Source organism: Scleropages formosus, chromosome 20 (assembly GCF_900964775.1).
Source record: "Scleropages formosus chromosome 20, fSclFor1.1, whole genome shotgun sequence".
Classification (NCBI taxonomy): Eukaryota; Metazoa; Chordata; class Actinopteri; order Osteoglossiformes; family Osteoglossidae; genus Scleropages; species Scleropages formosus.
Window position 1 is genome coordinate 4642663 of NC_041825.1, and position 16141 is coordinate 4658803.

The window sequence follows — 16141 nt, forward strand, 5'->3', positions numbered from 1 at the left end:
GCTCTGCGTGGGGTGTTTGGCGCACCTGCTCGGCCTCCGCTCTCCGCTGATGGAAGCCTTGGCTCTGCTGCCACAGCTAGGGGACAGAGGCTTCTCTTGTGCCCTTCACTGGCAACTGCTATTCTCCTTGGGACAAGGTCATGTTGCCAGGAGCATTTGGCAGAGGTAGCCAAGAAGCTGGGGGAGGTCAGAGGTCCTTACATCAACTAACACCTGGACCCGCAACTGACTGTCAAATGACTGTTGCTCAGCGGCAGATATTTTTGAAAATGGATAAGTGAAGAAAGTATAGTTAAAATACAATAGAAGGATCAGCGTTTGTGTGTTAGGCGGTTTGTATGTTGTGTAACGAGGCCCCAGTGCAGATTGCAGGCTTGGAGAAAGCGGAAAGGCTGTAAGACACTGCAGACTGCGGGAGGGTTGGCTTGGAATCCCTTCTTTCCTCACTTTGTCCTTCCCTTCTATTGCTGCAGATCAGGGCTCCTTATGCGGCGGCAGGAAGGCGCGTGTTGAGAGTGGCTACTTCTCCTTGGAGAAAGCCAAGCCGGACCCCCAGTCCCCACAGCCACCTCGGCAGCTGTCGCTGCCCTCCCCCAGCGGCCCAGGGGCCCCCCAAAGGTACAGCTCCTCTGACACGGACCCTCTCACCTCCCCACACTGCCCGTCTCCCGACAGCAGCGGGGACCCCTTTCCCTCCCCAGGGCACATCTATTCCAATGGCTCCTCCACCATCAGCTCCTCCCAGAGCTCACTGGACTCAGAGGCGAGTAGCCCCACACCTGCCAGTGCCCTCAGATGGGAGGGACGCAGTATTGGCGGGACTGGGCGTGTGGGGCGTGCAACCCGAGAGTACGTCTCGCTGGCAGATGTGCCTCGTGCCAAGAGGCTAAGCCACCAGGAGGCGTTCCGCTCGGAGAAGAAGTGGCTGGAGCGGAGGGCGCGTACGCGCAGCCCAGGCAGGGAGGAGGTGGAGCGGCTTTTTGGGCATGAGCGCAGGTTAGTGTGCGTGTGTGTGCGTGTGTGTGCGTGTGTGTGTGTGTGTACACACACACACCTGCATGTATTTTCTTTATTCAGCCTGAACATAGATAACCCTAAGCCCACACCGCACATTATTCCTCACGAGTGAGTACACTGGTTCCTGAGCTCACCAATATTTCAGCTACACATTTTCAAAGAAACTTTTCCCCGCTCAAAGAAAATATACAATTTCTTATCAGTTTTCAAAATTTTAGTTGTTAGTGGAATAAATGTGAAGTGTGATTACTCTCTGAACCACTAGGTGGCAGTACAGCACACCAAGACAGCATAGGAACGTGGGACTACCTGGTTCACCGCTTTCCACCAGTGTCTGCAGCTTGTGTGCTCTTTCGGTGTTGGTGACTTTAACAGTGCCAGTGAGGTGTGCTGTTACCATGGAAACAGAAGTGGAAATACTCGATTATCAAGGAAATGAGTGCTGCACATGCTTATGAGATGAATCTGCTACATTTGAACAGGTGTTTGCGGAGAGCACACCTTTTAATATTCAGTCACTTTAATATAGCTGGAAGTTAATTAAGTCTTTTATTGTTATTTTTTTGTTGCTGGAAAGTAGGGTTTTTCCTTGTTTTCAGATCCTAACTGTGAATTGTGGGTATTAAGAACCTTTACTGATTGTCAATAAAAGTGGATTGATTTATGGACAGCCCTCAGGTCCTGGCCATTTGTAAGTTGAGGAGGCAGTGTGCTTATCTACAGGTCAACATTTATTCCACGTTCAGACATTCAAGGACAGTCCACCTCAACTGTAGCTGTCCAAAGAAATGTCTCAAACATGGAGACCTATAGAATGAATTCAATATACACTGAATTTTGGAGTGTACACACTGTACCCAACAAAACCATTTACCCCTCAGAAGCTTGCTTCCTCCTACTGACTGTACAGTAAGTTATCAACTTATGTAGCTTTCAAGGTATTGGCACATCTGTCCATATGTCCAATTTGATAATCTTAAGATCCAACTTGATAGTCTTAGGGGTCAGCTGTGTCTCATGTTCAACATGGTGTTCAGAAACATTTGTAATGACTCCAACACAGGAGTGTTACTGTTCACTTCTGCCTTATTTTTTGTTTACTTCCCCATATAGTTTGCCTGTCAAGTGCTTACAAGAAAAGGTGCACGGAAAGGAAAGCAGAAATAAATTAGTGGGGGGGGGGGGACTGCAGACATTGTCCATGCTCTCAACATGAAAGGTTTAAATTGTTAGAAATTGGTACGTCACATAAGGGGCATTTCGACTTCGAGAAAAACTGGCTTTTTAAAAAAAAAAAAAAGTCTTGGGTAAGTTGAGGGCTTACTGTATAGCAATTATTGGCAGTATAGTTGCCTTTTTTCAAAGCTTTTTTTCTTATAAATGTGAACATTTATTTGGTTGATCAACTGTGGTAGAAGTTAATTTCATGCGTTTTTCATGACTCTTCCATGTTTAATCAAGTGAGAAATTAATTGGGATTTTATCGCCATCTAGTGGTAATGTACCACATACCTACACTGTGCCCGCAAGCACTTTTCACATCATTGATCCTAAGTATTCTGTGTGTTAACGTTTATGCAAAATTTTTGTCCATTTTCACTTGTTAGTGGTGTACCATAGAAATTATATTGGTAAATTAAATTTGTGTTGTTGTGTTGTTGCTTTCCACATGTTTTCATTTTTCTTTGTTGTCTTCTGAAGGGTTAATGTTTCTTAATATCTAAATTTCCATTCTTATTTTGCTCTCCTGGAATCTTTCCATCTCGATCTTTTGTTTTTTCTTTTCTTCCAGGAACATCCGAACAGCCTGCTCTGCCAAAAGCTCTGCCCCTGTCCTGCTGCTGTTCCCTGCTGGGTCCCACTGACTCCTGCTTGCTTCCATTCCACCTCTTAAAAGCACTCAACAGAGACCTTTTTCTCCATCACACTCTCTCATGGCCTCTCAAGAACAAGTCGACACACAAACACACACACTCCCACCCTCTTCACTGACAACTCCAGTTGCTGGCTGCTGCTGCTGCTGCCATCTCTGCTGCTTCAGTACCCTGCGTTTTTTGGCCTTTTCGGACCTGAGAAAGGAGCTCTCTCCCATTCTGCTCAGTCGGCTGGGGGTCTGAACCCCTTCCATTTAAATGACAACAATTCAATGTTTTTCATATGCTTATGGGATTTGATTTGGTTTCCCATCTCAATCTCTCGCTGTTCCTTTTATATTTCACCTTATTTTATATTTCTCTTTATCATGCAGTGTGTGTATGTCTTTTGATTTGTGCATCTTATGGTTATTGAGTTAATCAGCTGCCAAACGCCCCCCAACCCCCCCGTTTTTTTTTTTTCCTGTTTGTGCCAGTGATTTGTGAATGATTAAAAGTCCCTGGTTTTGCTGCGGTACATGCAGTTGGTATGCTCTGTCTGGTGGTGCAGGGTTGCAGCTTCTGTGTGGACAGCTGCTCTTTAGGTTTCTGCCCTGCTAATTTAGCAAAGCCAGCAGACTGGAGCCATCACACAGCGATCTCTCCTTCAAAATGTTCAGCTGACCTGTTCCTCTTTGCTGTAGCCCTGGCTAAGAAGGTGCATTGTACACATCTGGACTTTGACAGTACAACCAAATGTGTGTGTGTTCTGGAACAGCGGTCATCCTTTTCACTGAATACTGCTAGGTAGCTAGTAGTATATTTATGCCTTTTTATGCTTTTCCTCGAAAAGAATCTCCTTTTCACAAGGGTATGTAGTAATGAAAAGAGTAAGTGCATCTTCTTGGTTTCTGATGTTCTGTGTCTTATGGCCGATGTATCCTGACCCCCAACAGACGCTCGCAGGTCATAGAGAAGTTTGAGACGTTTGAGGGGGATAGTGTGGAGCAGATGGAGACCAGCTCATCCTCTGAGCCGCCATCATCGTCTTCCGCCAGCGCTGCTATTCCACGCCAGGGTCGCAGCGAGAGACGCCACCTCCCCGTGAAGCCGGTGGGTGTCATGCAGCACCTTTACGTTTGTTCATTTAGTAAACGTCTCTCTAAAGAGACACAGTTGTAAAGTAGTATTTTTTTTTTTAGACATCTATCTAAGATGATCTACAGTGCTAGTGAACAGCGCTGAATTCCATAGTCATTCATTCGTCAGCACAGTAAAGTAATGCAACACACACACACGCGCACACACAGTTAATTCAGTTTGAATTCCCCAGTTCACCTGAAACACATCTCTGAACTGTGGGAGAAAACCCACATTAACACAGGGAGAACAGGAAAATCAGCATAAACGGAGGGATCCGCATTAACGCTTGCCATAGGAGCTGTGAGGCACCACAGTTACCTGCTGTACTGCTTTGCCATGTTGTTTTTCAAGTTATGATGACCAGTTGTGTGCACTCTTCCTCTTGGGTGCAGGAGTTCTCATTAGATTCAGCTAAGGAGCAGTCCATGCCTGATGTGTCCAGTTCATCCATCGCCAGCTACCGTCGGGCCAAATCTCTGGACCGCAGAGCAACGGAGTCCTCCATGACGGTGAGTCCCACAGGTGCAGCAAGAGTGACTGTCTGCTGCGTTGCACTCCTTCATATTTCAGCTAGAGTGCTGTTTACTCTGTGGTTACTCTTTGCAGCAAGAGCCTAAGCATCTGCATTAGCTGTTCTTTCTTTCATTTATTTATACAGCAGCATATTTATTGCAGGAATTCGTCATTGATTTGTTTAAAGGGAGCTGCCATAACGTCACCGCTTTACCCACAACAATAAGCTGCAGTAAAAATCTTGTAAATGTCTACTGGCTCTGATTTACTTTGTTCTGCATAAATGCCAGTAAGCGTTTAAGAGCAGAGGAAATCAAGAATACTGGAAACAACTGATGGCTTGCAAAACTGTGATGGACTCCTGTAAATGAAAAACAGGAAGTTGTGTAAGCTTCTGGTTTGTTTGCGTTTGTCACCTAATGTAACTCGTAACATAGAAACGTTGTTCATGGTTGTTTAGTCATTAGTTACCCCCACCCTCCACTCAGCATTTGAATATCTCATAAATGCTCATGCGAGTTTGTGGAAACGGCCTTTCAAATGTGAAATTGGCTTTTCTTCCAAATGTTCATTCTGCATATGAAAACCTGGCTGCTGACTGGGAGGCTGGGGTGGTTCACGAGTTCTGCTTTCCATCAGGGACTTGGATGCTTCGTATACAGTCATCTCAGGTGTTTTTCTTACCCAACCGGTTGGGCAGTTAGACGGCCGCCTGCTGCCAGTTGCGCAGAGCTCTGAGTGATGCTGCCAAAGCAAAGCGGTCCACAAACTTGCTGCTCGCGGCCGTGCGAAAGGGCTCCTCCTCAGGTTCAGAGAGCTTCCTGTGGCCATCTGAGTCGCAGCTGTCAGAATAGCCTCTTGTTATAAATAGCTGGTGGGGAGGGGGCTGAAGTGACAGTAGCTGGGCTGAGTAGCGCCAGACACAGTGGGAGAGCAGAGGGTGACCGTCTAGTCTTAATAGCCAATGAAGCTGAACAGGAACAAGGTAGGACTCGTGCGTGGCGTCAGCCCAGGCGAGAGCGACTGTGGGTGTATTCCTATGGTGTGTGTACAGTACCAGCGGCGTGCCGGCTGGACCTTTGGTATGCCAGAGCACTGTGTGTCATTTCGCTGTCGATCACCAGGTTGATAGTGCACACACTCTGCAACGCTTCATTCAGAAGCACTTGAGAGTCTGATGTAAACTGCGTTGATTTAAGCACACATATGGTACAAGTGGGACTTTTAGCAACTCCAAATGATTTAGCTGTGGTTTAATTATGTATAGGTGTACTTATAGTTCTTATAAACGCTCTCCACATTTGATTTGTTTCTGAGAATGTCCTTTGTTACTAATGCTAACAGAAAGCAGATTAACTTTTTGGCTGAAACCAAATTTTTGAGTGTTGCTTAATCTTTCAAAGAATTATTTTACTTTAGGAAAGCTGTACTGTATCTGTTTCTTGTAAATGTTATTAGCTGATGCGTTTCTCCAAAACCGTTTACAATGTTAAGCTTCTTGTGAATGTTTAATCCTTTTTACCCAGGGTACCACAGCAGGAGGTGGGATTTGAACCTGGGCTCTTTAAGTTCAGTGCAGTTATTTCTGCCATTATGCCAATTGCTGCTTCTGATGTAAAGACATCTTGAGAGCACATATACATGCATGTGAATATGATGGCTGTTCTGTACTTAGAATTGTCAGGATTTTTTTTTCTGTCTTTGTGGACTCTGGAAATATTTGATTTGCTGGATCGTGTTTCTCATTGATGTGCTTTTCGTCGTTGCAGCCTGACCTGCTGAATTTCAAGAAGGGATGGATGACCAAGCTGTACGAAGATGGACTGGTGAGTGGCAGTCCCTGTAGCTCATCCCAGTGCCGTTGAGGGCTTTCCAAGGCTTCTCACCGCTTCTCTTTCTGCTCCCCTAGTGGAAGAAGCACTGGTTTGTCCTCACAGACCAAAGTCTGAGGTACTACAGGGATTCGGTTGCAGAAGAGGTACAGTATCAGACACTTAGAGGTCCAGCTGTGAACACGTTATCCATTGTGGGCTCTTGCATCGCATTCACATGGGTGTGATTTCATTTCAGGCTGCTGATTTGGATGGTGAGATTGACCTGTCTACGTGTTATGATGTCACAGAGTTCCCAGTGCAGAGGAATTATGGATTTCAGATCCATGTGAGTGAAACTTTGTTTGCGGTGTCCTGTTGATGGAGAAAATGTGGTGTGTGTGTGTTTGTATAATTAAATACAGAAGTGAGTCACAGCATCAAACAGAAACTGTGTACTGAGAAATTAATTCATGGAGGTAAAGGTACAATACAAAGGCAAAAGGTTGCAGTATTTAGGGATGCTAGTGTAGCACTGTTTCACATATTCCAGAGTTCATTTGAATTGTTGTGCAGTTGAAATGTTAACTTTTCTAGAGGAATAAACACTTTAACTGCATATTGAAGAAAGGAACACATAGTGTGGATAATAGCAGCAAAACATTCTTGACAGGTACAAGAATAATCAGTGTACATTTCTAATGTTCATCAGGAATATAGAAGTGGAGAAATAAAATTTTTCCATGCTTGAATGAACACTGTTCCATTAAGCTTCTATGTTAATATAAAGATTTTTTTTTTTTTTTTGGTTTGACCACATGATCTGTCTATTATCCTGTGATGACAGTTATCTTATTCTGCTCACTTGACCTGTTGTGCTATTGTGAGTGACATCATTGGGTTTAATTCTGCCCTCTTTTGTTTTTGGGGTCCTTCCCAGGGCACCTGCTGTGTTGCGATCCGTGTTCCCTAGAACTTGTTTACTTTAACCAAATCAGACATGCATTTTCAGCATTGCTCAGTCACGAGTGGCAAGCCGTGTAAACTGGCCCCTGTGCTTCCTGAAATAGTGTGTTCATCATGCTCGGTTCGGTTTAGCATTTTTTCCAGCATCCGGGAATGTAAACAATGACGTGTGATTGTGCCTGTGGTGGCTCTTCTTTCTGCACAAGACCCACATACAGAAAGGATGGTCTGGCCTTTGGAAAGACAACATCATGACAATTAATCAACTGGTTCCACTTGTCATTTGTTTACATTGGCTTTGGGATGCACTGCTGTTGCTGTACTAGTTATTTTTGTTGGTGTCAAAATAGAGGAGTGAAGTGTATCGTTCTCTTTGGCTCAGAACAGCATGGGTTCAGTGTCAAGGAATTAATAACGCCAGTATTTTTATCCGCTCTGTGGAAAGAGCATCGGTTGTCAGTGTGGCTGTGCGATCACCCCTCTATAGAAACACATTCCCCTTCTGTGACAAAATTCCGAACACGTAGAAGTGAGCTTGTGCTTAGCTGAGTAGTAAATGCTCACATAGAAGGTGATCCTTTAGCTGCCTTGAGCAGCCAGTTTGTGAGGTGTCAGACAAGTGCAAATACAACAGTGGAATATGGTTGCCACTGCTTCAATGGCTTATTGCAAAGAAATTGTTTTGCCATCTAAGCCAGAAGATCTTATAGTTTGGCACTTCTCAGATTTCTCTGTGCTCTCTCCGAGGAGCAGACGAAAGAAGGAGCGTTTACCTTGTCTGCCATGACCTCTGGAATCCGACGCAACTGGATCCAGGCCATAATGAAGAACGTGCGCCCCACCATTGCACCCGATGTCACCCGGTAAGGCCACAGACTCCAGTCTGGTTACAAAAAATTAAAATTGTGATTATACACATCTCCACACTTTGTTAGCTGATCTTTCCTCTGCTTTTCTTCTATTCCCGTTTGTTTTCGTGGCGCCTGCAGGAAAAACATCTCTTTGAAACTGTCGGTTCTGAAAACAAGGTTAGAAAACTGGCCTCTTTGCCTGTTTACCCACGTTGCTGTGCATTGTTGACTTGTATGCAGTGAGCAGTGTCTGGCACTCCTGTCTCTACCAGGGTGTTGATAGCCTGCATTGATCAGGGTGCCACTCTGAGTCTAGTGTTTGTGTAGATCTTTTGCAACTTTTCAGTTTTTAGCTGTTGCTCTGGGAATTAAGTCAATGTCCAGGCACTTCACTGTATACAAAGGAAAAAATAAGGGCTGGAAAAAAGTTGGCCTTAAACGGTTCTAGTATTCTGTGTGGTCCCTCATCCCATCCTCCTCATCACGGGCGCACGGCACCGGAAAGTGTTTCCTGGCCCTCGAGCAGAGCAAGGAGCGTGGGCTGTCTGATATTCTTGGTGTTCTCTGACACCTTCCTGCTCCTGTCCCCTCGCGGTGCTGTGCACCCTCTGTGAGGAGATTGAAATAGATTCTATTGTCAGCCCCCTTTTTTGGGTGACCCTTCCCAGCAATGGAAGTTAATGCCGTGCAATGCGTGGTACACAAGTCACCACGGGTCCTCTGACCGAGGAACAGCTGTGCACCCTTACGTTCGAGTGTTGTGCTTGCCTTTGGCTGTGATTGCAGGTACTTGGGTGCCATATGACAATGTCTGCATTTGTTTGCACGCTTGTGTGTTGATGTGGTACAGATGTGAAGTGGCAGTAAAAACCCGTTGATCCTGAGCCTGTTGTCTTCTCCGCTCCCAGTTCCCTCCCTGAGGAGAGGGCCAAGGTGCAGGCATCCCTGGATCTTGGTCACGAGCCTCCCGTGGAGCTGTGCCCAAGTCCTGACGCCTCCCTGGGACAGGGAGAGGCGCTCACACGGAGCAGCGCCACTTCTGAGTTGCGCCGGAGCCGTATCAGGGAGCGGCGCCGGGAGGGACGCTCCAAAACATTCGACTGGGCCGAGTTCTGTCACGGGCAGCCGGTGCAGAAGGAGTCGTCCGACAGGCAGCCTTTGAAAGGGGTGGAAAATGTGGACATCAGTTCTGCTTCATCCTCCAACTCTTCCCCGGCATCCTCTCCTGTCTCTTCGGCCTCCTCCGGCTCCTCGTCCGTGCCGCTCGCAGACCCCCCTTTGGAAGGGGAGCTGGAGCGCGATCGAACACGGCGCCGTGAGGAGCGAAGGCGCCGCGTCCTGAACACCCAGAGCTCAATGCCAGTCACACCGGCAGCAACTGTGGGAAGAGACGCCAGGGCTCCTGATGATACGGATGCTGGCAGGATGGAGGTGGAGCGTTCTTTGTCTATGCCTGAGGTGTGCAGTGAGGGCGGCAGTGAGCTGGGAAAGCCCGCCAATGTCCAGGTGGAGATCGAACAGCGGTGGCACCAGGTGGAAACTACGCCTCTCCGCGAAGAGAAGCAGGTGCCCATTGCCACCATTCACTCTTCAGATCCCACTGCTGAGAGGCTGCCTCCGCAAGAGCTGGCAGCTCTGCTTGACAAAGAGGTGCTTTTTGGAGGGGGAGGGGGGGGATACCTCAAAAAACTATGCACTTTAAGACAAACTCACATGCTGTCTAATATTGTGAGCTATCTGTGAATGTAAAGTCATCAATCCCTTTGTGTGTCTTTGTGCAGCTGGAGCAGGCCCAGAAGGAGCTGACCAAACTTCAGGAGCAGAACAAGCAGCTTCAGGAGCAGCTCCAGGCTGCGCGAGGCAGGGAACTGAGTGCTCGAGAGGGCTACGTGTTGCAGGTATCAGATGGATCATTTGCAGCCAAATGCAAGAGGCAACAGCTCAGGGCTGCTAATGTGATCATCACAAAGGCATTTGCTCCCTCTGATTACTGAATTATCAGTAGCCAATGGATACAAACATAACATTACATGGGTATCTCTTGGGCACGCCCTTATTTTTTTATAAATATATAATGATTATAATGGCAAACAGTGTTGTGTTACCAGAGTAAAATCATTTAAATGTGTAACCATGTCAGAGGAATATCACAAATGCAATATTAATTTGTTACAGCAGAAATTGCATGGGTTTTGATATACTGTACTGCAGAGTCATTGAATTTTGAAATGAACTAGGCTGGAGAGCTAAATCAAATGACCAATCTGCATGAATGTGGTGTTTTCAGCATGAGTTTTCACTAACTGTTTTAACTGAGTCTCACATCTTCTGGGAAATAATTATGATTTATGTCAAAGGTAAGAAAATACATGCAAAAAAGCATTTCGCTGTGCTTTTTCTTCCTATTTCATGGCTTGTTTCTGTCCTCCTGCCTTTTGTTTGCATGACTTTTGGTATTTGGGTCAATGGCATGCTTGCTCTTTTTTTTTTTTTGTCTTCATTTTAATTGTCTACCATCTGTGCATATGTATTCAGATAGTACATTTTATTCCCATCATAGACAAATATTTTATAGATTTTATTTTCAGCATTATTTTTTTGTCCTGATGCCATTTTACACCTTTTTGTTGATAGAATTAATAGTTCTGTGTCTTAATATTTGAATGAATAATGTTACGGTCAACTGAAATATGCTTATTTCATGTAGATTTTGTTTCTAATTTTTTTTTAAGTTCTTTCCACCCGTTCTCACAAAACATTCAAAAAGCACAGTGGAAAGCATTTAGAATCGTGTCTCTGAAAACACAAATCCCGGTTTTCCAAACCATCCCCAGAGATGTGGCCTCAGTGTCTGGGGGGAAAGGAAAGAGTGTTACTAACCAAGTGTCTAATCAATTTCTTAAAGTGCGACTCGCCGACCCCATCGCCACACACGGGCGGCTGGCATCGGCTGCACAAACTCAACCAGGACCTTCAGACAGACCTGGAGGCGCAAAGACGCAAACAGGACCTCACCAGTCAGCAGGTGCAGGCCCTCAAGAGGAACTACAGCGAGGCTAAAGACGTGATCCGCCATCATGAGGCCCAGATCCAAGCCCTGCAGACCAAGCTCAATAACGCCTTGGCCGAGATCCTTATCAGCGAGCAGGCAGTGGCTAAAATGCGCAGTGAACTCAAGTTGGAGCAGGAACGCTTCCGTGAGCGCAAGGAGGAATGGGAGCACAATGAACTTACTCTGAGAGCACAACTCAAGGACAGCGAGGACCGCTTGAAGGATGTGGAGGCCCATCTCCTAGAGAAAAGCCAGGCTTTGAGAGACCTAGAACGGCAACAGGCCCTCCAGCGAGACCATCTGAAGGAAGTGCAGAAGCTTCAGGAAAGGCTGACAGAGGTCACAGGGCGACTGATTGCCGCTGAAGAAGTTCATGCCCTGAAAGAGGAGAGGCTACAGAAGAACCTGTTTGTACTACAGGAGAGCCAGGAGAAGGAGAGGCAAGGTCTTGTGAAGAACCTGGCAGAAGCAGAATTGAGAGCGCAAGAACTGGAAGACCGGCTTCAGGAGGCAGAGCAGCAAGTAGAAACACTACTCCTGGAGAACCAAAGCTCTGGACTAGAGAGCAGCGAAGTAGTTCACCAGTTAGAGGAACAGCTGGCCATCAAGACAGAAGCCATCGGGAAGCTTACAGAGACTGTCCGACAGTTAGAGGAGGAGAAAGGCCGACTGACATGCCGTTGTCAGGAGCTGCTCAATCAGATTGCAGAAGCAGACAATGAGGTGAATAAACTCCAAGCCCGGCTCAAAACAGAGGAGACCAATTACTATAATCTTGAACATTCCTATGAGAAAGTGTCAGAGGAGTTCCAGAAGATCCATAAGGTTCTGCGGGAAAAGGAAGAGGAGATCCGGGAGACTAAAGAGATGTACGAGAGGCTGGTGCTGAAGAAAGAGCAGGATCTCAATGAGGCTTTGATAAAGATGGTAGCACTGGGTAGCAGCCTAGAAGAGACTGAAATGAAGCTACAGGCCAAAGAGGAGCTGATTTGCAAATTAGGCCAAGGGGACATGGGGACAGGTGATGCAATGAAGGACCTTCAGGCTAAATTAGTTGTAGCAGAGGATCGCATTGCTGAGCTGGAGCAACACCTTAATGATTTGCAGCTGGGCTACTCTGACCTCCAGATGGAGCACTGCAAACTACAGGACAATTGTGATGTTTTGGAGAGCATGAGTAAGCAGGACAAGTTGTCAGCAGCAATCGAAGTCCCTCCAGAATTTGCCGATGTTCAGCCAAAGTCAAAAACCTACCCCGATGGTGTGGGGTCGCCCTCTAAAAGACAGCGAATACGGTTTTCAAACATACACTGCCAAAAATACATGCACACTGATGGCGGAGAAAAAATGTGGGCTGGCAGCAACTCTTTGGACCTCAGCCAAGACCAGTCCTTCTCTGAAGAGAGCGGTCCCTTATACACACAGTATGGTCATGTGACCTCTGTCAGCAGTGATCCAGAGAAATTTATATCTATTATTCACACACTAGAAACAAAGCTGTTTGCCACAGAGGAAAAGCTCAAAGATATTACATTAAAACTGGAAGAGCAGCAAACTCGGCAGCTGGAGGCCATGATGGAGCAACACTGTGAGCTGGCGAAGAGTGAGACAGACTTACAGGAACAGCTCAATGAGAGTCTGTCCAAGGTGGACCAGCTCACTGCCCAGCTCCGTGTGGAAATGGACAAGAGGTCTGCTTTCACTCAGGAAACAAACTGTCGCCTTAGAACAGTAAATTCCAAATACGAGAAGGCACTAGCTTGTGTAGAGTCAAGTAGAGAGAAGGTCCAGGCCATTTTAAGAGAACCTGTGGAGGATAGCTTGGAGGCGCAGCTCCGCATGTTGTCGGAGATAGAAACAGAGCTGGTAAATGCCACCATGTATATTCGGGAGGGAGGACACACTTTGGAGGAGCACCTAGAGATTCAAGTAGGTCAGAAACAGGAGATTGAAGATAGGGTAACAGAAGAGGAGAAGATAAAATTGTTTGCCAAAACGTTAGCATTTGAAGCACTGGTTTTGAATAAGATGGCTTTCTCAATACAGAATCCAAACATACATCTTCTGCAGAGTCTGAATGAGATCCATCTAGAGGCTGAGAAATTGAAGAGGAGCGATGAGGGTTACATAGCAGTTGAGTACGCAGATGTCTTAACTAGGAAGCTTATGATAGAAAGTGAATTTTGGACAGAGGTAGAGAAGCTTGAGACTCAGTTTAAAGTGAGTGAAGGCAGGAGACAAAGTGACACCGACTCAGTTGGAGTCAGTGTTGTTTCTGATGAAAGCATCGCCCTCATAAGTAACGCTTGTATTAAATCTGAACTGAACTTTGCTGTTGAAAACCTTAAGCACTTTTATGAAGAAAAACTCCAGAAACTTAAAGGGGATGTAGCAGAGGTCCACATAAAGCTTCAGCAGAGGGAACTTGCATTGAAAGAGATTGTCGAAGCATCTAACAGGGCAGATTCAGCCATTCAAGAAGTCAACGATGAGTTGGGCTTCAGTCAACAGATGACTGATTCAATTCCTCCGGAACTAGATCCTTTTATAGAACGGATCAAAGTAGAAGAGGTCAGCGACTTGTCAAAAGAGATAGTCAGTAGACACCTGCAAGATACAGTACCTTCTTGTTGCATTGACGATCTGGAGTCACTGCGTATGGGGCGTGACAGACTTGTTGCCGAACTGTTAAGGCAGTCAAACATCCTTCAGTATCTCTCCCAGGAGGTAGAGGCCACCTGTAAGGTGGAGAGCAGCACTTCTCTTGGCAGGGTTGTTGAGATTTTTAGCGTGCATCCCTTCTATAGAAATCGCATTGATGTCACTAGTGGGACTCTGTGTATGCGTGAGGCTATGATCCAAGCCCAGATTGCATATGTCGCCTGCAAACTGAGAGCAGACCATGAGAGGGAACTGAAGCTGTGCAGGGAAGCATGCCAGAGTATGGATGTCCTGTGTCAGGAGCACGCCCGGAATATCGCTACGATCCGAGAGCAGTATGAGGCATCTTTGTTGGAGCAGCACCAGAACTTCAACCAAACCGTAGCCAGCCTCCAGGAGGAAAATGGGGTGCTGCAAAGAGAAATTACTCGCCACATCACTGAGCTCTCCCAGCAGCAAGAAAGGCTTGCGCAGCTAGAGGCACACTACTGCAGAGAGATGGAGCACCTGAAGACCAGGTATGAGCAGGAACTGAATCAGGCTGAGCAAGGACGAGCCACCACAGAGCTAGCGCTCATGGAGAAGACTGCAGACAGCCAGCGCAAGCTTGAGGTCATCCTGATGGACATTGAGAAGATGGAAGACCGGCATGAGGAGCATGTGCAGAAGCTGGAGGACAAGTTCCATGGGAAGATGCAAGAGCTGCAGCGCATCCATGAGGAGGAGATGCAGCAGTTGCATAGCCACTACACGCAAACCATCCATGCCATGGAGGAAGCTCTAGAGAGGCTGAAAGCCAGGAATCCCAAGGATGTGTCTTTGCCTGAGGAGGTGTCTCCAGCAACAGATCACACCTGGCCGATGGAACAGGACACCTCTGAGGTCAGCAAGGCTGAGAGAGACTCCATGATGCTGCTGCGGGACAGGATCCAAGAGCTGGAGACACAGATGAACACCATGAAAGACGAGCTGGAGAACAAACACCTAGAAGGAGACCTGTCTAGCCTGAAGGAAAAATACCAAAAGGACTTTGAGAACTTGAAGGTTTTTTCCCTCCCCTTTTTCACTTTAGATGTCCTTTGCTGCAGCAGTACGGTTGAACTCGGCTATGGATTCTCAGTTGCAATGGTCTGTTATTAATTCATAACTCTGTGGACAGCTTACAAAATACTGTAACATTCAGTTGGGCTTAAAATTCAACAAAACAATGTTTAAGAGTGGTCAAACGTTCATGGTTCTAAGCTAAATGATTACAAGTGACTACATGAAGTATCGTTTGCAGTATAGTCAAACTTTGTTGTAGTTTGTAGAAAAAAATGAATTTGAGTATTCTCAACAATTAATAGCAGAATTTAACATGACCATTGCAGCTTTAAATCCATATGTACACATACTGTATCACATGTATACTCTCTCTGTGGCCACATTCTTACCTATTTTTATTTTTAATAAGTCGCTCCCCCCCCGCACACAGACCCCCACACATTAACCTTGTCTACTACTAACCCAGTGGTTCCCAACCCTGGTCCTGGCAGATCATTGTCTGTTGGTTTTTGTTTGCAGTAGACTCACCTTTAACCTTCACTGAGCCATTGTTTAAATAAATGACGCTACACATGCACGTCAATACAAATATAATTTTGGTTCGTAACTCGAATTGTTCATACTGTCCACCCGCTCTGTCACAATAGAAGCTTAATTGTACAGCTTAATCTCTGTTAATTGATTAGGGTCTTTAAAAGATAACAGGTAATGCTCAAAGTTTAATAATTCATTGTAAAACTTCTGTTAACTTTTTCCATGGAGAGCTCATGCAATTCCAGGGTCTCTATACTGGAAATATCCAGCCTGAGACAGGGAGCTCAGTGGGTGGGATGCCAGATTGTTTTATTTTATTAACATGAAGCAATTTAAAAGTCTACTTTAAATGATTGGAAAAAATTAATGTCCACAGCCTCTTTGTGCTTTAAAACCAGGACACGGTGCTGTGTATTCTCCACATCATGTGGCACTGGAGAATGAAACGGTGGAGCAGAGGAAGCAGAGGTGGTTGTAATGTAAATGAGGATAATGCTGCAAAAATTACGCAGTGCCTTCACTTAAAATATCGTGCGTCTCATCTTCCACTGAGGACAACAGAACTGGACATAAGAAAGTGACCGGCTCATCACAAACATTTTATCAGCATTTGGTTTCTTTCGAGTTACATCTATCTTCAGAAGTTTTATAACTCAGATGAGCTACAAATGTATCTGTATCGCTTTATCTCAGGAT

The 16141-nt window shown here is 45.9% G+C and overlaps 1 protein-coding gene across 4 annotated transcripts in view; it reads left to right on the plus strand.

Annotated features, from left to right (window-relative positions):
* The window catches only part of LOC108923924 (myosin phosphatase Rho interacting protein), a 99456-nt gene that overhangs the window by 72658 nt on the left and 10657 nt on the right, over positions 1–16141 (plus strand). For 2 of the 4 annotated variants that reach the window (XM_018734970.2, XM_018734972.2), the window contains 11 exons: positions 474–996; positions 3827–3983; positions 4406–4522; positions 6296–6352; positions 6436–6504; positions 6597–6686; positions 8057–8166; positions 8293–8331; positions 9063–9804; positions 9936–10052; positions 11060–14911. In XM_018734970.2, coding sequence (XP_018590486.2) covers positions 474–996; positions 3827–3983; positions 4406–4522; positions 6296–6352; positions 6436–6504; positions 6597–6686; positions 8057–8166; positions 8293–8331; positions 9063–9804; positions 9936–10052; positions 11060–14911 — 5873 coding nt within the window. Of the gene's footprint in view, positions 1–473; positions 997–3826; positions 3984–4405; positions 4523–6295; positions 6353–6435; positions 6505–6596; positions 6687–8053; positions 8167–8292; positions 8332–9062; positions 9805–9935; positions 10053–11059; positions 14912–16141 lie in introns of all 4 variants that reach the window. The other 2 variants (XM_018734971.2, XM_029247058.1) reach the window with 2 other exon arrangements.